General features: G+C 42.4%; 2 protein-coding genes across 6 annotated transcripts in view; both read left to right on the forward strand.

Annotated features, from left to right (window-relative positions):
• Positions 1–1270: 1270 nt before the first annotated feature.
• Positions 1271–11873, forward strand: hgfac (HGF activator). 2 transcript variants are annotated; one of them, XM_010737231.3, is made up of 14 exons: positions 1272–1640; positions 1741–1804; positions 2999–3092; positions 4212–4285; positions 4395–4523; positions 5168–5299; positions 6678–6788; positions 7169–7343; positions 8028–8125; positions 9014–9269; positions 10021–10160; positions 10504–10644; positions 11104–11246; positions 11552–11873. In XM_010737231.3, exons 1-14 carry the CDS (start codon positions 1590–1592, stop codon positions 11723–11725), a joined length of 1782 nt encoding a protein of 593 aa, XP_010735533.2. In that variant the 5' UTR covers positions 1272–1589; the 3' UTR covers positions 11726–11873. The 2 variants fall into 2 exon arrangements, with proteins under 2 accessions (XP_019127651.1, XP_010735533.2); XM_019272106.2 differs by lacking the exons at positions 7169–7343; positions 8028–8125 and having other exon boundaries at positions 1271–1640.
• Positions 11874–13355: 1482 nt separating this feature from the next.
• Positions 13356–14594, forward strand: part of LOC104924010 (protein Dok-7) — a 31488-nt gene continuing 30249 nt past the window's right edge. For 3 of the 4 annotated variants that reach the window (XM_019272110.2, XM_027288099.1, XM_027288100.1), the window contains exons 1-2: positions 13356–13486; positions 13595–13640. In XM_019272110.2, the coding sequence (XP_019127655.2) occupies positions 13433–13486; positions 13595–13640 (100 nt within the window). In that variant the 5' untranslated portion in view covers positions 13356–13432. The remainder of the gene's footprint in view (positions 13487–13594; positions 13641–14594) is intronic. The other variant, XM_019272111.2, reaches the window with a different exon arrangement.

Raw genomic sequence — 14594 nt, forward strand, 5'->3', positions numbered from 1 at the left:
CTGCTTTTTCTCCTGTCTACACAGTCACAGTAGACATTTGAGCCATAATGAGTTGTCTCTAAGCTCAAGATGAACTAACCCTGATGACATCACTGTGACATCATCAGGGTTATTTTTCCCACACTGGATAAAGCTCCAAAAAAACTCAGGTGTCATTACACAGCTGTTTTTTACACACTCTGTAGTAATATTACTGTCAATGGTTTATGTTTAAAGGTTCAGTGCGTCAGAGGAATTCATTGGCTAAATATGTCAAAAGTATACATACATACACATATGTATATATATACACACACACACACACACACACACACACACACAGGGAGCAGGTCCTCTTCTATTGAGTCTGCCATTTTTCTACAGTAGCCCATAACGGACAAACCAAACACACGCTCGAGATAGATCCTTTTACAGATTTTCCCACCATGAGTTTCATACCCACTTCAGGGTCTCCCACTAGCTTGGAAGAGGTGTGGGGTGAGGGGTGTTCAGTTGGTTGCAAACTTCACACGTTCACCCTCAGACGTCACTGAATCTTACACGCTGAACATTTAAATGAACAGTTTTTTGGGGAAAATCTGGAAAAGTCTTCAATGGTAAAGCTAAACTACCCGCTTAAACAGCAAAAAAAAATATATATATATACATATATATTAATAGGTTTAATGATAATGGCATAAAACTTACTACTACTTGTGGGATTAATTATTAGTTATAGTGATATTACAGCCTACTACTAAAGGTAATCGGTGGAGCTAGTTTAGGAGCTGAATAAGACTGATTCCAGAGTTATAATCGCTCATTATTTTATGCATCATAATCCTCATTCATGTCCTTATAATAATAATAATAATAATAATAATAATACATTTGATTTAAAAGCGCTTTTCAAGGTACTCAAAGATACTTTACATAAGAATAACATCAAGTCATCAAAACAATATGAGATAGTACACTAAAAACACAAAAACACAAAGACTGAGCTAAACATTAAAGGCAATTATGTTGTTTCTGTTGTAATAAATCATTTGGTTAAAAGAATGAGAAAAATTGACTTTTGTGTCCAATATGGCTGATAATACTATTTATTTAGACTTCTTCATTATAAAAGCTGGTGTACTTTAACCAGGGAGCACAGCTTAAACAAAAAAAAAAGTGATATTATGAGAACCTCACACAGGAGTAACGCGTTACACGGTGGTTGAGGCAGCCCCATGTCCCGGCCACCTCTCTCTCTCTCTCTCTCTCCCTCCCTCTGGAAAGATTCCCCTCTCTGCCTCTGGAAACTTTCCCCCTCTCTCTCCGCAGATAACTTGCAATGACAAACCGTCTGCAGAAAAAAAAAGAAAAGGTGTCGAGCCGCGATATAGGATGCCTCAGAGATAGACAAGCCTAATGACGCAACTGGTTTACTCAATACAGCTTGAAATAGTGAGGGACAGGATAATACTTGCAGGGTTTCCCACGTTTCATATGACCAAAAGCAGGCTGAGGACTCAGGAACTGACAGATATAACGTGACAGACCCTCTTCCTACTTGTGGATATAAGCTCCTCCGGACACCAGGGACCAACAACAAACTTTCCACGATGGCATATATTCTGTTACTTTTTCTACCTTGTGTCTTCAGTGCACGGGCGGTAAGTTTTTAACCATCCTACTCAGCTCCCGTGCGTCTTTTTTTTTGCGTGCGTAAAAGGCAACAAACGCCTGAATAACTTCTCCTTCCCCCGGTTTCAGCGCACATTCGTCCCTGGGTATGAAACAGTCACTTCCAATGAGGCATTCAAGGAGAGCCGGAAAGGTAAGTTATACCTCAGTCCTGTGTTTAATTCAGAGAAAGAAAGAAAGAGAGAAAGAAAGAAAGAAAGAAAGAAAGAAAGAAAGAAAGAAAGAAAGAAAGAGAAAGGAAGGGGGATGCACATCAGTGATTGTGATATATTTTAAAGTCGTTGGTGCAACATAAATCTAAAGCATATGGGAGCTTGTGTTTGTATAGGTCTGTAACCTGAGTCTTTGTGTGGTGGACTACACAGGGCTGGTCCCAGGCATTTAGTGGCCCTAAGCAAGATTTCCTTTGTGGCCCCCCAAAAAACAACACTAATACTAATAACTAATAACTGAATGACCCATGTGAACCAGTGATGCGCGGGTCCATGTTTGATCGACCTGCACCGACCCATGTTTTAAACTAACCCGCCCGAACTCTGACCGCAGCAAATAATTGTGAAATATTGTACCCAACCCACTCCCTGACCCGCATTTTAAAAAGTAGTCTATACTTTCTCTACCTCCCATAGAGCTCGTGGCATCTTCGCGGCAGTTATTCAGCCGATAAAGTCTGTGTATTTCACAGAAGGTTTTGTCTACTACATAAATTACAAAACTTTACTCGGCATCTTTATTTCAAACGACCCGAACGACCGCGACCCGAATATCATTTAAAATATTGTTTGGTGACCCGTGACCGCGGGCGACCACGGGCACCCGCTCAATTTGGATCAACCTGATGTGAACACACACAATAGAGTTTAACAAATCGTTCAACATCAGATCTCTTGCTGTGTTTGAGGGTTGACAACATACTGTGAAAAGTAAATGATTTACAGAGGGAGCGGGTCCTCTTCTACGGAGTCTGCCATGTTTCTACGGTAGCCTATAACGGACAAATCATACAACATATAAATATTGAGAATCATTATGAAGTTTCCGCGTTAACCATACTCACTCACGGTGCTGGAAGGGATGTAGAGACACTGAATTAAGCCGTTTACACTAATACACACAAGTGCACGGTCGTTTTTTTTCACGCATGTACCACACAACAGGAGATTCAGCCCCTGAGTCAACTTAACAACAACATAAGTCCAAGTTAATCAACTGCATAGCCCGCTTATTCCAGTGACCAGCCCTGAGGGGTACAGGAGGGGAAATTTATGAGGGTTTTTTTGAGTTTCTCATCTAATTTCTTGTGTGTGTTTTGCACTGTGTTTGCCAGTTCTTACTACGACAGGGAAAGAATGTAAATTCCCGTTTCGTCAGGGTGGAAGGATTCATCATCACTGCATCACCTTCTTATCCTCAAGACCGTGGTGAGTCCTCATTAGCCAATCTGTCTGAATCAAGTGTTTTGGTTACACAGTCACTAATGTGTGTGTGTGTGTAATCACCACATTACCACACTTCAGCTCAACGCTTGACAGATACATGTGCCGCCTCATCATATTTACACTCACCCACGGTTACACACCTTCTCTACGTCACCATCAAATATTTTTTCACGTCACAGGAGGCATGACCTCGGCACGAAAAAAAAACAATTGGTATTTTCCATCCTGCGCCGCAATCACGTGAGGGAAGGGACACTGATGCAGTGTGTATTCGGGTTGTTTAGTCTCATATAATTACAGCTCGCAGAGATGAGGGATTTATGCAACAGTATCATCAGGAAACATAATTACATTTTTAATGAGTTAATGAGCTAATTGGCTTTGATAAATTGCATGTTGCTGAATCGTCGGAGGGCCTCGTAATGATTTGTGTGTTATAAGCAGCAGTTTGAGTTTGAATTCTTGACTTTAACAGTTGAACAGTTTATTATTTTTTATTGCCACAGACTGTGACATAGCAACCCAATCTTTGTTTTTATTTTATTTTTTTTTATTTTGGAAATAAAAACAAAAACTTGTTTAAGGGCTTGCCAGTCATCATTTATCAAACGAGACAGGAAGGGTGGGTGCCAGCAAGTTGGAGCAACATGAATGTAATTATATATGGCCCAACAACATTTGGTCCACCTACACATAACGTTGATGCAATAAGACCGTACGTGTTTTAGTGATGTGCTCATGAGCTCGGCGTCAGTGATGTCAGTGAGCGCAGCAGAAGTATGCTGATGTTACTTAATGTAGTGGATGATTAACAGAGGTGGGTGGTTGAAAGAGAGTTTTCTTTCCTTTAGGGCTCTAAAAAATCCTCTGTCATGGTGTCACATTGCCAGTCTAGTACATTTGATAAACTGAAATATCTCTAACTTGGCTACTCAGCAACATGTTGAAGGGACAGATGAACAATAAGTCAATCTCATTGCCGCTTGATGAACTGATACGTTCTCACGGTAAATCATATTGCCCAAGCCGCTTGCAGATATTTCTTCTACTTGTAATCCACTTGCCGGTGACTGTACTACATTTCCGTCTCTCCTGTTCTAGGTGTTCCCTCACACATAATTTTGATCGGGACCGGAAGTTTGGCTTCTGTGCAGCGGAGAAAACCCGGCAAGGGGGTTCGTTTACGCAACACACAAGTGGATTTAATGACTTGTTACAGTGTTTTATCATCAGAAACAGTGTATTTTATTTTAATATTTGTCCTCTAACTTTTTCTTGTTTCAGTTTTTTCAACATTCAACATTTGCCGGCCCAATCCATGTCTTAACAGAGGCGTCTGCACGGCGGTCCCTCAAAAGCACTCGTTTGAGTGCTCTTGTCCTGAGAACTTCACTGGGAGACTCTGTGAGCACAGTACGTGGACTTATTATTACTTACATTATATATATTTTTTGACATCACTGTTGATGTTTGTACCTCATTTAGTGTTTTCATATCACTGTGCACATTAAGTTGCTTACTGTCAGCCACAGAAGGAAACTGAAGTCTCTGTCAGGAAGTAATTCCTTGAAAACATGTCAAACTCTATCATCGTGTTCAGGACGTTTTCAGGAAATGTTTGCCAGCAGTGATAGCAATTATCGCCCAGTTTTACTCCTTCAACACTAGTTTGACTAAATCTTCTTCAACTCAAAGTCTAACTTGTGTTTATATGTGTTGTTTCCAAAAATAAATACCATGTGGTAATGAAGCACACAGTTACTAAGTGGTTTCACAATGGCACACATATTTCACGCTCCACTTCTTCCCTCTCATACAAGTTTCGCCTTCGGTTTCATGAATGTCAGTGTAAAACGGAAAATGCTGAGTAACGAGTGTCAAAAAAAGGTTTCACCTTGCGTTCAAAGCTGCTCAAAACAATAAAACAAACACAAGAAAAATGGATCCACTCTGAAAGCATGCTGCTCTGCACGCTCCATTGAGCTCCTCAATCCCGTCTCATATTTCAACCCAGTCGCCTTTTATCTGTTGTATCGGCTTTTTTTGTTTTTTTCCAGAAAAGTGCTATGAAACCATACACCTGCGCTATTATGACACGGGAGAGTCTTGGGGACGGATTCACCTCCGCAATGTGGAACAGTGCACATGTATGGCAGGGGAAATCAAGTGTGAAAGAGCCCGCTACACAAGTAAGATTTTGGGTCTTGTTTTTGCTTTTGTTGGGGTAATGAGAGGGAAACCCGATAACGAGACATGTTTACAATAATTTAAACACTATACACTTACACAAACTGTTCAACTGGTTGTGCATTTTTTATTTTTCTTTCAGTTCACCAAAACATTCCTGACTTATCAAGCTATAAAAAAAAATGCCAGTATCAGTTTTCCTCCCAGCCCGAAGAAATGCATTTTTCCTTTGATCACAGCTCCATAGTTACAAGAGTAACTTTTCCATAGAAGAAAAGACAGATTATATGACTCACTGTGACTCAGGAGGACACACCCCATGGGTCCGTAAGGTGCTTTCATCTCAATGGGGGGGGGATGTTCATGGGCATTTTGCAGATTCCCTGGTAACAAAGGAGGGGGGGAGGCAGTGCGGCGGTTTCTAGCTCTCTGAACTGAAACAGTTTAGGGGCTGGTGAACATGGGGCTCTCTGAACTGAAACAGTTTAGGGGCTGGTGAACATGGGGGAAAAAGGAAATCCTTTCAGCTAAATGCACCTGAATATCCTTTAATTTGGCTTTCAGATGATGCTGAACTATATTTTCATTTTCCATTGAGATCAATTAGAAAAAAAATCTTTTGGCTCGTTTGAACCCCGCTGCAGATGTGGCGTCAGTATCGTCTGGCACATTTCACAGATGTTGCAATAGATCTCAAGGGAATACTCACACGTACTAAATGTACATATGAGCACAGTTTATTTGCACTGTTCTGCAACGACTTCCACTATTTGAATTGAATATATAAACTTATAAAGGTGAACATGTTGCTTATTTACATAACCAGCAGACCAACTCCTGATGGGAATGTCTGGCTCTTTTCCTGCTAAATGCTCCACTGTGTTTGCCAGCTAGTTGGCAATGGAAACTCTGCCCGTGTGCTGCTTAGTGCTGGGCAGGTGTGGTGTACAGTCGGTTTATCAGTGGTGTTTTTTTTGGCCAACCACAACTGCAACTTAAAGCAACACTGATGAGAGTAAGGGTTTGTCAATTTGCAGTGACATCCTAATGAACACACATTATTTGACTCATCTCGGCTCGCTGTTTGGCGGTCCAACTTTCACTCTCGCTGCTCTCGTGGCGTTGTTTTTGGCTCTGGCAGGTGGCTTTTATCCAAGAAAAAACTCAATTTAAACTACCTGTTCGGCACCAAACAGCTCACAGACACAGTTAGTGACAAGCTGGTGAACATAGTGCATCATTTAGCAGCTAAAAAGGCCAGATATTGCCCTTAGGAGCTGGTGGAGACCAAAAACAGAGCTAAAAAGACTGATTATTAGGCTTAAATTGTGTAAATAAGCAGTATGTATGGTATTAACATGTTTGTCTTTATGTATCCAGAGTGCCATTCAAACCCTTGTCAGAATGACGGAGCGTGTCGACTGATCATAGCCACCGGGAAGGAAGTGTGTAGCTGCCAACGTGGCTACAGTGGACGTTACTGTAGCATTGGTGAGTAAAGTCAGGACTGTGGCGACAGCTATTCTTTGCCCTCCTGTGTATCTGTCATGTATGCATGTTCATACAATGCGTTCGTGTTCATGCATGCGTCCGTGTGTGTGCGATAATAGTTTGAATGGTGGCAGGTGAAGACATGAGCGGAGCTGCTGAACATGCACCCAGTTGTTGTAACTGTTGCCGGTTAACGCATACAGAGAGACTTGTTCTGACTGATTCCAGTGCGAAGGAAAGAGATCAGCCATCGCACAGATACTCATCTGCATCTGTAAATTGCCTGATTGCGTTTACATTGTGTACATACCGGTGTTATTCTGTGGAACTGAGATACGAGTGAAACAACTATTTGTATACGTGTGTGTGTGTGTGTGCAGAGCCGGAGACAGAGTGCTATAACAGCAGGGGCACGGGTTACAGAGGGGTCGTGGGGACAACGGTGTCCGGCGCCCGGTGTCTGCCGTGGAACTCAGACCTGCTGTACGACGAGCTTCATGTGGGCACGGTGGTTGCTTCGCCCCTCAGGGGCCTTGGGGAACATGCCTACTGCAGGTGTGTGTGTGTTGATTCCTCCTGGTAAAGTAGCTTTCATTGGCAACAAATAAAAAGCTACTTTTAGTTACTAAGAATGAGATTCTAGATTAATATTGTGGTTGCTACAGTGCCGGCTGGCTTATCTACAGGGCCAGATTTCCTTCTACTTTCCCATGAATTCAACTTTAAAGCTGCAATATCCAAGTTTTTTTTTTACTCTGAGCTGGCAAAGCTGTCCTATCCCTTATCTGTCAAGTTCATGTGCCAACACTTGTCAGTCATGTGGAAGAGCCTTCAGTCGACTCACAACCATAAAAAAACCCATAAAACCACCACGAGCATTAAAAAAAGCACACGGTGAATCCAGTCTTATCTCTTCCACATTCACTCTTCTTCCATATCTTACTGCATTCCTGTTGCTGTTGTTGCTATGATTACCCAGCAGCCACATGGCATGCCTTACAGAAAACGATATGTGCAGCAAAATGTCCCAAATATCGAAGAAACAAACACACAAGCTCAGACTGTCTGAAAATACTTTGGACTCGCATTATTCTTAATTATTTAAACAATCTGTCAAAGTCATTTTCAAAAGTGATGGAGTCCCTACGAGATGTGTTAGTTACCGAGTAACGTGCGGTGTTAGAAACAGAGGCGCCACACCCACACACTCAGTCCGCTGTGTTTTGTGTGTGTGTGCAGAAACCCAGATGGGGACAAGATGCCGTGGTGCTACACGCTAAATGACAGCGCCATCTCCTGGGAGTACTGTGACGTCCCGCCCTGTGTGATGCCTGTGTGTGAGTTAACGGGGGGCACAGGAAGGAAGTTTTTTTTTTTTTGTCATTGGTTTGAGCTGATGCACGGTGAAATATTGTGCCAGGTTAGAAAGTAGGGTGTTCAAGAACATCTGTAATTCATCACTGAACGGGTGTATTCTACCTAAACGCGCTGTCACAAGCTTGATTTTGCTTCATCGTCCATGCAACCCCTGCATTACTAACTCTTTTCTGGCCTTGGTCAAGGTCGACACATTCATTAAGCAGCCCTTAAAAAATTAATAGACCTCTGTTTGAAGTCTGATCTCATCGTTATAAACGTATGAAAAGTTAAGACACTTCATCAAGGCTGCTCACTGCATCATTCGAAAACCTTTCGCTCTCTCAGCTCTGGTTACGCAACACGGTCGGCAGCGTCATTCGTCGAGGCTCGAAACCTCATTAAATGCCTCCGCTTTCTTTTTTAATTGGAAAGCCAGTGTTTGTGATAAAAGCAGAAGGCGCGGAGAATGCAGCTAATCTCTGCTGAGTCACGCTGCTCTGGAGGGTTGATTTCAGCCGAGTCGACTTGTTCAGTGGCAAATAAAGACATGACTCATCCTGAATCGACATGTCATGTCAGGTGGAGGCAAAATGTTTATGTGATGAGTGGGGGAATTTGGCAGAGTTGGCCCCGTCTGTCGTGATGCACAAGCTTCTTCCTCAGCATGGGATTTTTCAGCGTTAGGTTGTTATCATCCTATAGAACATCTTATTTGTGCTCTTGCAGGGAATAATCATGCACTTTTGCATGCTGGAAAATATTCAGGAGAGATATTTACAGCAGAATATTGTAGCTGATTTCTTAGAAAGTTACAGCTTGTATTAATCATGCCACTAAGTTTGAAACAAACTTGTCTACTCATACAGCTTCTTCGAGGCTATTCAACATCCAGCCCAGCAATAAAAAACCCAAACCCACCAAACCAGGCAAGAAGCATGTGTGTGGGAAAAAGCACAAGAAGAGGTTATCATTTGCCAGGGGGCGGATAATGAGTGGGACCTCAGCTCTGCCAGGCACTCACCCTTGGATGGCGGCCATTTACATCGGGAAGTCCGACTTTTGTGCCGGCACCCTGGTCTCCTCTTGCTGGATCGTCTCTGCGGCTCACTGCTTCTTTCGCAAGTATGTCACAGAGTCAAATGTTTTGTAGCCGTTTTGAGTTAACATACAGTACATAATGTTATTTCTTTGAACAAAATGTTGTCTCTTTCAGTCCTTCTATAAGAGCACTCAGTTTGAGTCAGCGGTGTGATCCTTTTTTTTTCCTCTAAACTGTTTTCTGCAGGTGAACTGGGGGTCACAAGTTAAAATGTACGTGATGTAAAGACTCTGACCCCTCAGCTTTATGAACACACTATATTTAGACAAGCATCCAGTACGAGGAAAACCTAAAAACGTCTCACGCGCAGACGCTGTTTACATTTCCCAGGCATCTGTTGTCATTGTTCAGGTTCAAAGCATGAATCATCAACAGTTTAAGAGCTTTTATATCTTCCTATTTGAAAAGGAAACAGTACATGATATCTGCAAGGTTGTGTTTCTTTTAAACACGCCGTTATTGCAAAGCTGGGATTTGATTAAACTAATGAAAGAATCCACAATGTTCATCACACCCCGCAGCAGAAAAGTGATGAACATAATCCACAACATACCAGAGATTTAGCTATTATTAGAGTGCTACCTGCAGTGGGGATAAAAGTGTTAATATATGTCTCCAGGAAACAAACCAAGAGATCATTAAATAGGGTCGGAGTTGGAGATGGTTCATCCTCTGGGGAGCATGAACGCACCATTAGATTTGAATATTTTCTGCACATGTTATAAGAGCATACTTTGCAGGACCGTTCAGTGATAAAAGTGTATCTTCCCTCAGCCCACTGAAGTCTCAGATTCGCGTGGTGCTCGGCCAGCAGAGATTCAACATCACCGATCCCAACACCAGGACGTTTGGAGTGGAAGAGTACATCTTTTCAAACCAGTTCTCAGTGTTTAATCCAACACTGCATGACATTGGTAATTATTAAATGCACACACACACACACACACACAGCAACAGTGACTCACATAAACTAGAGAACCTCCTGTCCCCGTTCAGAACTCAAACTTTACTTCAGGCCTGCGAGCACAGCTGTGCGTCACCGAGCAGCTGTGTCCCTTTGCTTCCCCCGCATGAAGACATTTCACACACACACACACACACACACACACACACACACACACACACATACACACACACACACTGGTACACGGGTGTGGTAGTTTTTATTGACTAACAGAGTCTCCAAGTCTGCCATTTGTTTCATGATCCCAGCTACAACTTGTTTTTTACATGACATTTTCTGTCTCTGTTCGCCAGTTCTGGTCAAACTGAAGAAGCAGGACGGGCGGTGCGTGAGGAGAACCCCGTTCATCAGACCCATCTGTCTTCCAGAGAAAAGCATGACGTTTCCTGACCACTACTGCTGTACGATTAGCGGCTGGGGACACGTGCATGAGAGTGAGTGATGAGGAGGAGGTCATAACAGATTTCCACACACTCACACACTGGAACAGATCAGGATTATTTGGTACAAGCACTGCAACACCAATAAGTGATTTACTCATTCATAAATTCAACTGTCAGAGCAGAGCCAGTTTGTTTGTTTACATGTTAGAAATCCAACTAAAGTTCTTCCAAGGCTGGCTTGATTCAAACTGATCCCGTGAATCGGTTTGAACCATTAAAACTTAAGTTAGTAAAGACTTAAGTGAGCCGTAAATCGGTTGCTAGAAAACATCTGTATTGGTGTCTAATCAAAGGCTATCCAACATGTAAACAGGAGGTCACTTTAACATCACAAGCTGTGACATAACTTCTTCGGAAATCGTGACCGCGGTGTTCCTGAAAATCCTTTTTCAGGTTAACGAGGTTCCACTTTCTTGTAACGTAACGAGTCATTTCTCCTTTACTTGACAGAGGCGGAGGGTTACTCAAGTCTGCAGGAAGCCGGAGTGAGACTGTTTCCTCAGGAAACGTGTAGAAAGCCGGAGGTCTATGGAAACCACGTCACTGCTGACATGATCTGCGCGGGGCTCAATGGTTGCGTCGACGCTTGCCAGGTGAGAAAGAGACGGACTCATTAAGTGTCGACGGTCGTGTTCTTGTTGGGTTTTTTATCAGCTTTTTGTAAATCTGAAGTACTTCCATCCTGGTGAGGGGAGTTAGTGAGTGTCCCTCAACACACAACCCACAGCGTAAAATATTTAAACCTCCTTCCTCTTAAATGAAATGTCACAGTTGCTTATTTACCTTATGCATTAGGTTTTCAAGTGTGTGACTCAGCTGTTTGTGCGGCTCCGCTTTGATCATGTGCATGTGTGTTTACGTGTGTTATGACTGTATCTGTTTACTGTACTCTCCTCAGGGCGACTCTGGGGGTCCTCTGGCTTGTGCGAGGAATGATGTCAGCTTCCTGTATGGGATCATCAGCTGGGGAGAGGGCTGCGGTCGCACTGGAAAACCCGGTGTTTACACCAGAGTGGTGAACTATGTGGACTGGATCAATTCAGTGATCAGACGCAAACCCAAGGCTTCATGATCGGGCCTCACCAGGACATTAGCTTTTAAAATATGAGATATTGTACTATATTGTATTCTTGTTTTTTTTATGTAATGCTTGTGAAAGTCTATAGATTATATTTTTTAACTGTGAAACATTTTCTGACTAAATAAACCTTTACTGACTTGAAAAATACATCTTGAAGGATTTTACTTTACTTACTAGTTTGGTCAGTTGTCGTGGGGATGGATCAGGTCACATGTTCACAATAGTACTACTAGTAGTCATCTAGTCTGTGTCCTTAAAGGTGCAATGTGTAAGATTTAGGTGGCAGGGAATTGAATAGAATATGCACAACTATGTTTTCATTAGTATATAATACAAATTGTTCTGTTTTTGTTGCCTTAGAATTAGCCTTTTATACCCACAGACACCGTGTGTCCTCTTCCATGTCGTCCACCCACTGACAGTCTGTAGGTTTCTGAAGAGCTGCTATGAAGCTCAAAATCTGCGGCTCTGGCTGCAGCCATTTTGGTAGTCCTGCCTTCTCCACCTCCAAATTGGCAAACGTGGATCATCAGCAGACCCGAGGCAGGCCGAATGACGCCTGTGTGCTCAAAGAAGCCATCTGTAACAGCACCCAGCTGTTAATCAAAGCGGCCACACTGTTAATTATGTATAACAACATGGTGAGTTATATAAAAATTCAGCCTCAGTACAGTTGTCATGAACGGGGAAAATTAGCTATAGAGACCAAAACAGTTTTTTGTACCAGGCTGTAAACATGTTTATTTCTGCTGTGAAGTTGAACATTTGAACATGGGGGCTTATGGAGACTGACTCGTTCTGCAGCCAGCCTCAAGTGGACATTTGATTAACTGCAGTTTTTGGCACTTCGCATAAGGTTTCACTTCGCAGCCACGGAGGTTGCCGCTTGAAAACAGACAAACCAAACGCTGCCTCTCGATAGTACATTTCACATTTTCCACCATAGTAGTAGTTTCTCCTTAATGCTAGAAAGGACAGGGTGATGTGAGGGGTTGCAATCAGAAACTATTTTGCTAGATGCCACTAAATGCTACACACTGCTGCTTTTAAAGAAGCGTCAAAGTCCATTCTTGATAGTAAAACTTACACTTACATAGATCATAATCAGACACTTGAACATTAAGATGCAGATATCTTTCTGTACTTGTAATTCTTTCAGTTTCATTAGGTGCTTCAACTGCAACTCATTCATCTGCTGTTTCAACTTCTGTATTTCAGTATTCCAACTATTTAAAACATGATGGTGCCACTTCCACCATGTTCCACAGTTTTAAAAGGTGCATTTTGCGACATAATTACGGTTTTCTGATCAAAACAAAGGCCCATCTCTATGTGTGCACATGTCTTAAAGAAGGATGCTTTCAAAACTACAACTTAAATATGCTGTGAGAATCATGAGATTGGGTCTTCCAGCAGTTTTCCCTGCAGCAGCAGGTGGTGTAAAAACCAACCCAGGTGGCAGTGGCAACATGGTCGGTTGGCTGGTGCGCACGCACACACACACACACACACACACACACACACGGATTGGACATGGCATTTTCCATGTGCCTTGCTGGGGGCCGAGTTTGCGCCCCACAAGCAGATAGATAGAGAGAGAGGGAGAGAGAGAGAGGGAGAGAGAGAGAGAGCAGCTATTTTGAAAGTGACCCCTCATTCAGGCAGCGACTCTGCAGCTGTCAGGAACCATGACTGAAGATGACGGATTCTGTTGTCGTGGAGGGATATGCCAGACTCAGAGATGGAAAAAAGGTGTTTAAGCTTCACACAAAAAAAAATTTGGAAACGGATAATGACAGAGCGACACTTTTCACCTGTGCTTTAAAAACTTTCTCTCTGCTTTTGTTGTCTTGTCCACAGTGGAAAACTAGGTGGCTCGTACTTCGCAAGCCGTCGCCTGTAGCAGGTAAAACAAAAAAACAAAACAAACACTTCTACCAATCAGTCACACAATTACACTTCAGCTCCTTTTTACTGTGACTAATGCGCTTTTACGCAGCGGCTAAACAAATAAATGCGCACGCTTTGCGCTGCGTCACAGTGGAGGAAGTTGGACACATCAGGTGCTGTGAGTGTGCCAGTTTTAATGGACTTGTTTATATGTTCGGTTTGTGGTCATATGTCTAGAACCTTGGCCTCACCTGTGGCCTCCAAAATGAGACTCATTGTAAAACTTGTAAAGTTTTAAGGAAGAGTTTCATCCTTTTTTAAAAAACAGCTGGCAAAACTCTGCATGAGAAATTCAATTGAATGTGTAGGGAGAGAAAAAAAAGGTTACAAGGTTACATAAAGTCTGAGAGTAAAAGAATTGCTTTTGTGAAAACATGAGTATGAATTCAAAGGCAAAAAGTACAAAAAAAGTGACATTAGAAGTGTTTGCCCTTAGTTCGGCTGTAAAAGCAGGGTTAAGAGTCATTCATGCCACTTAAAATGTGCATTCATGTGTAACTTTGTTGCAGTTCTTTTGGCTTTGAGTGCTCAGACGTTCAATATTTTTGCATGACCTCCCTGCACAAATTTTATTTTGACATTCTCACATCCTGCCTCAACACCACAGTTTCCCAAGATGTTTTTTAAATTTTGCAAGCTCAAAGTTTTATCGTCCCGTCCTCAAAGTTAACGTGCCCCGCTGTATTTTTAGATGCAGCAGGAATGTGCTTTTAGTCATTTTGTACTTTCAGGATGAATTTATTTAATTTTTTTTAATCCTGTAATTTATGAACCAAAGTGATGAAATGGCTCCATTGCGATACGCTGAAGCATTCTTTGGATATCTGGTGCTGGACAGCTTAAAATGCTCCACAGGTTAGGCTGGAGGTTCGGTGTTGTTACTCTTTAGATCTTCGATGTCAGTGTTATC

This window comes from Larimichthys crocea, chromosome XIV, assembly GCF_000972845.2.
Source record: "Larimichthys crocea isolate SSNF chromosome XIV, L_crocea_2.0, whole genome shotgun sequence".
In the NCBI taxonomy this organism is placed as follows: Eukaryota; Metazoa; Chordata; class Actinopteri; family Sciaenidae; genus Larimichthys; species Larimichthys crocea.

Excerpts from the sequence above, each read along its gene's own strand:
- hgfac (XM_010737231.3), top strand. The coding sequence starts at position 1,590 with ATGGCATATATTCTGTTACTTTTTCTACCTTGTGTCTTCAGTGCACGG. Across the intron at positions 8,126-9,013 it reads GCCCTGTGTGATGCCTGTGT|CTTCTTCGAGGCTATTCAAC; the intron begins GTGAGTTAACGG and ends CTACTCATACAG. Across the intron at positions 10,161-10,503 it reads TCCAACACTGCATGACATTG|TTCTGGTCAAACTGAAGAAG; the intron begins GTAATTATTAAA and ends TCTGTTCGCCAG.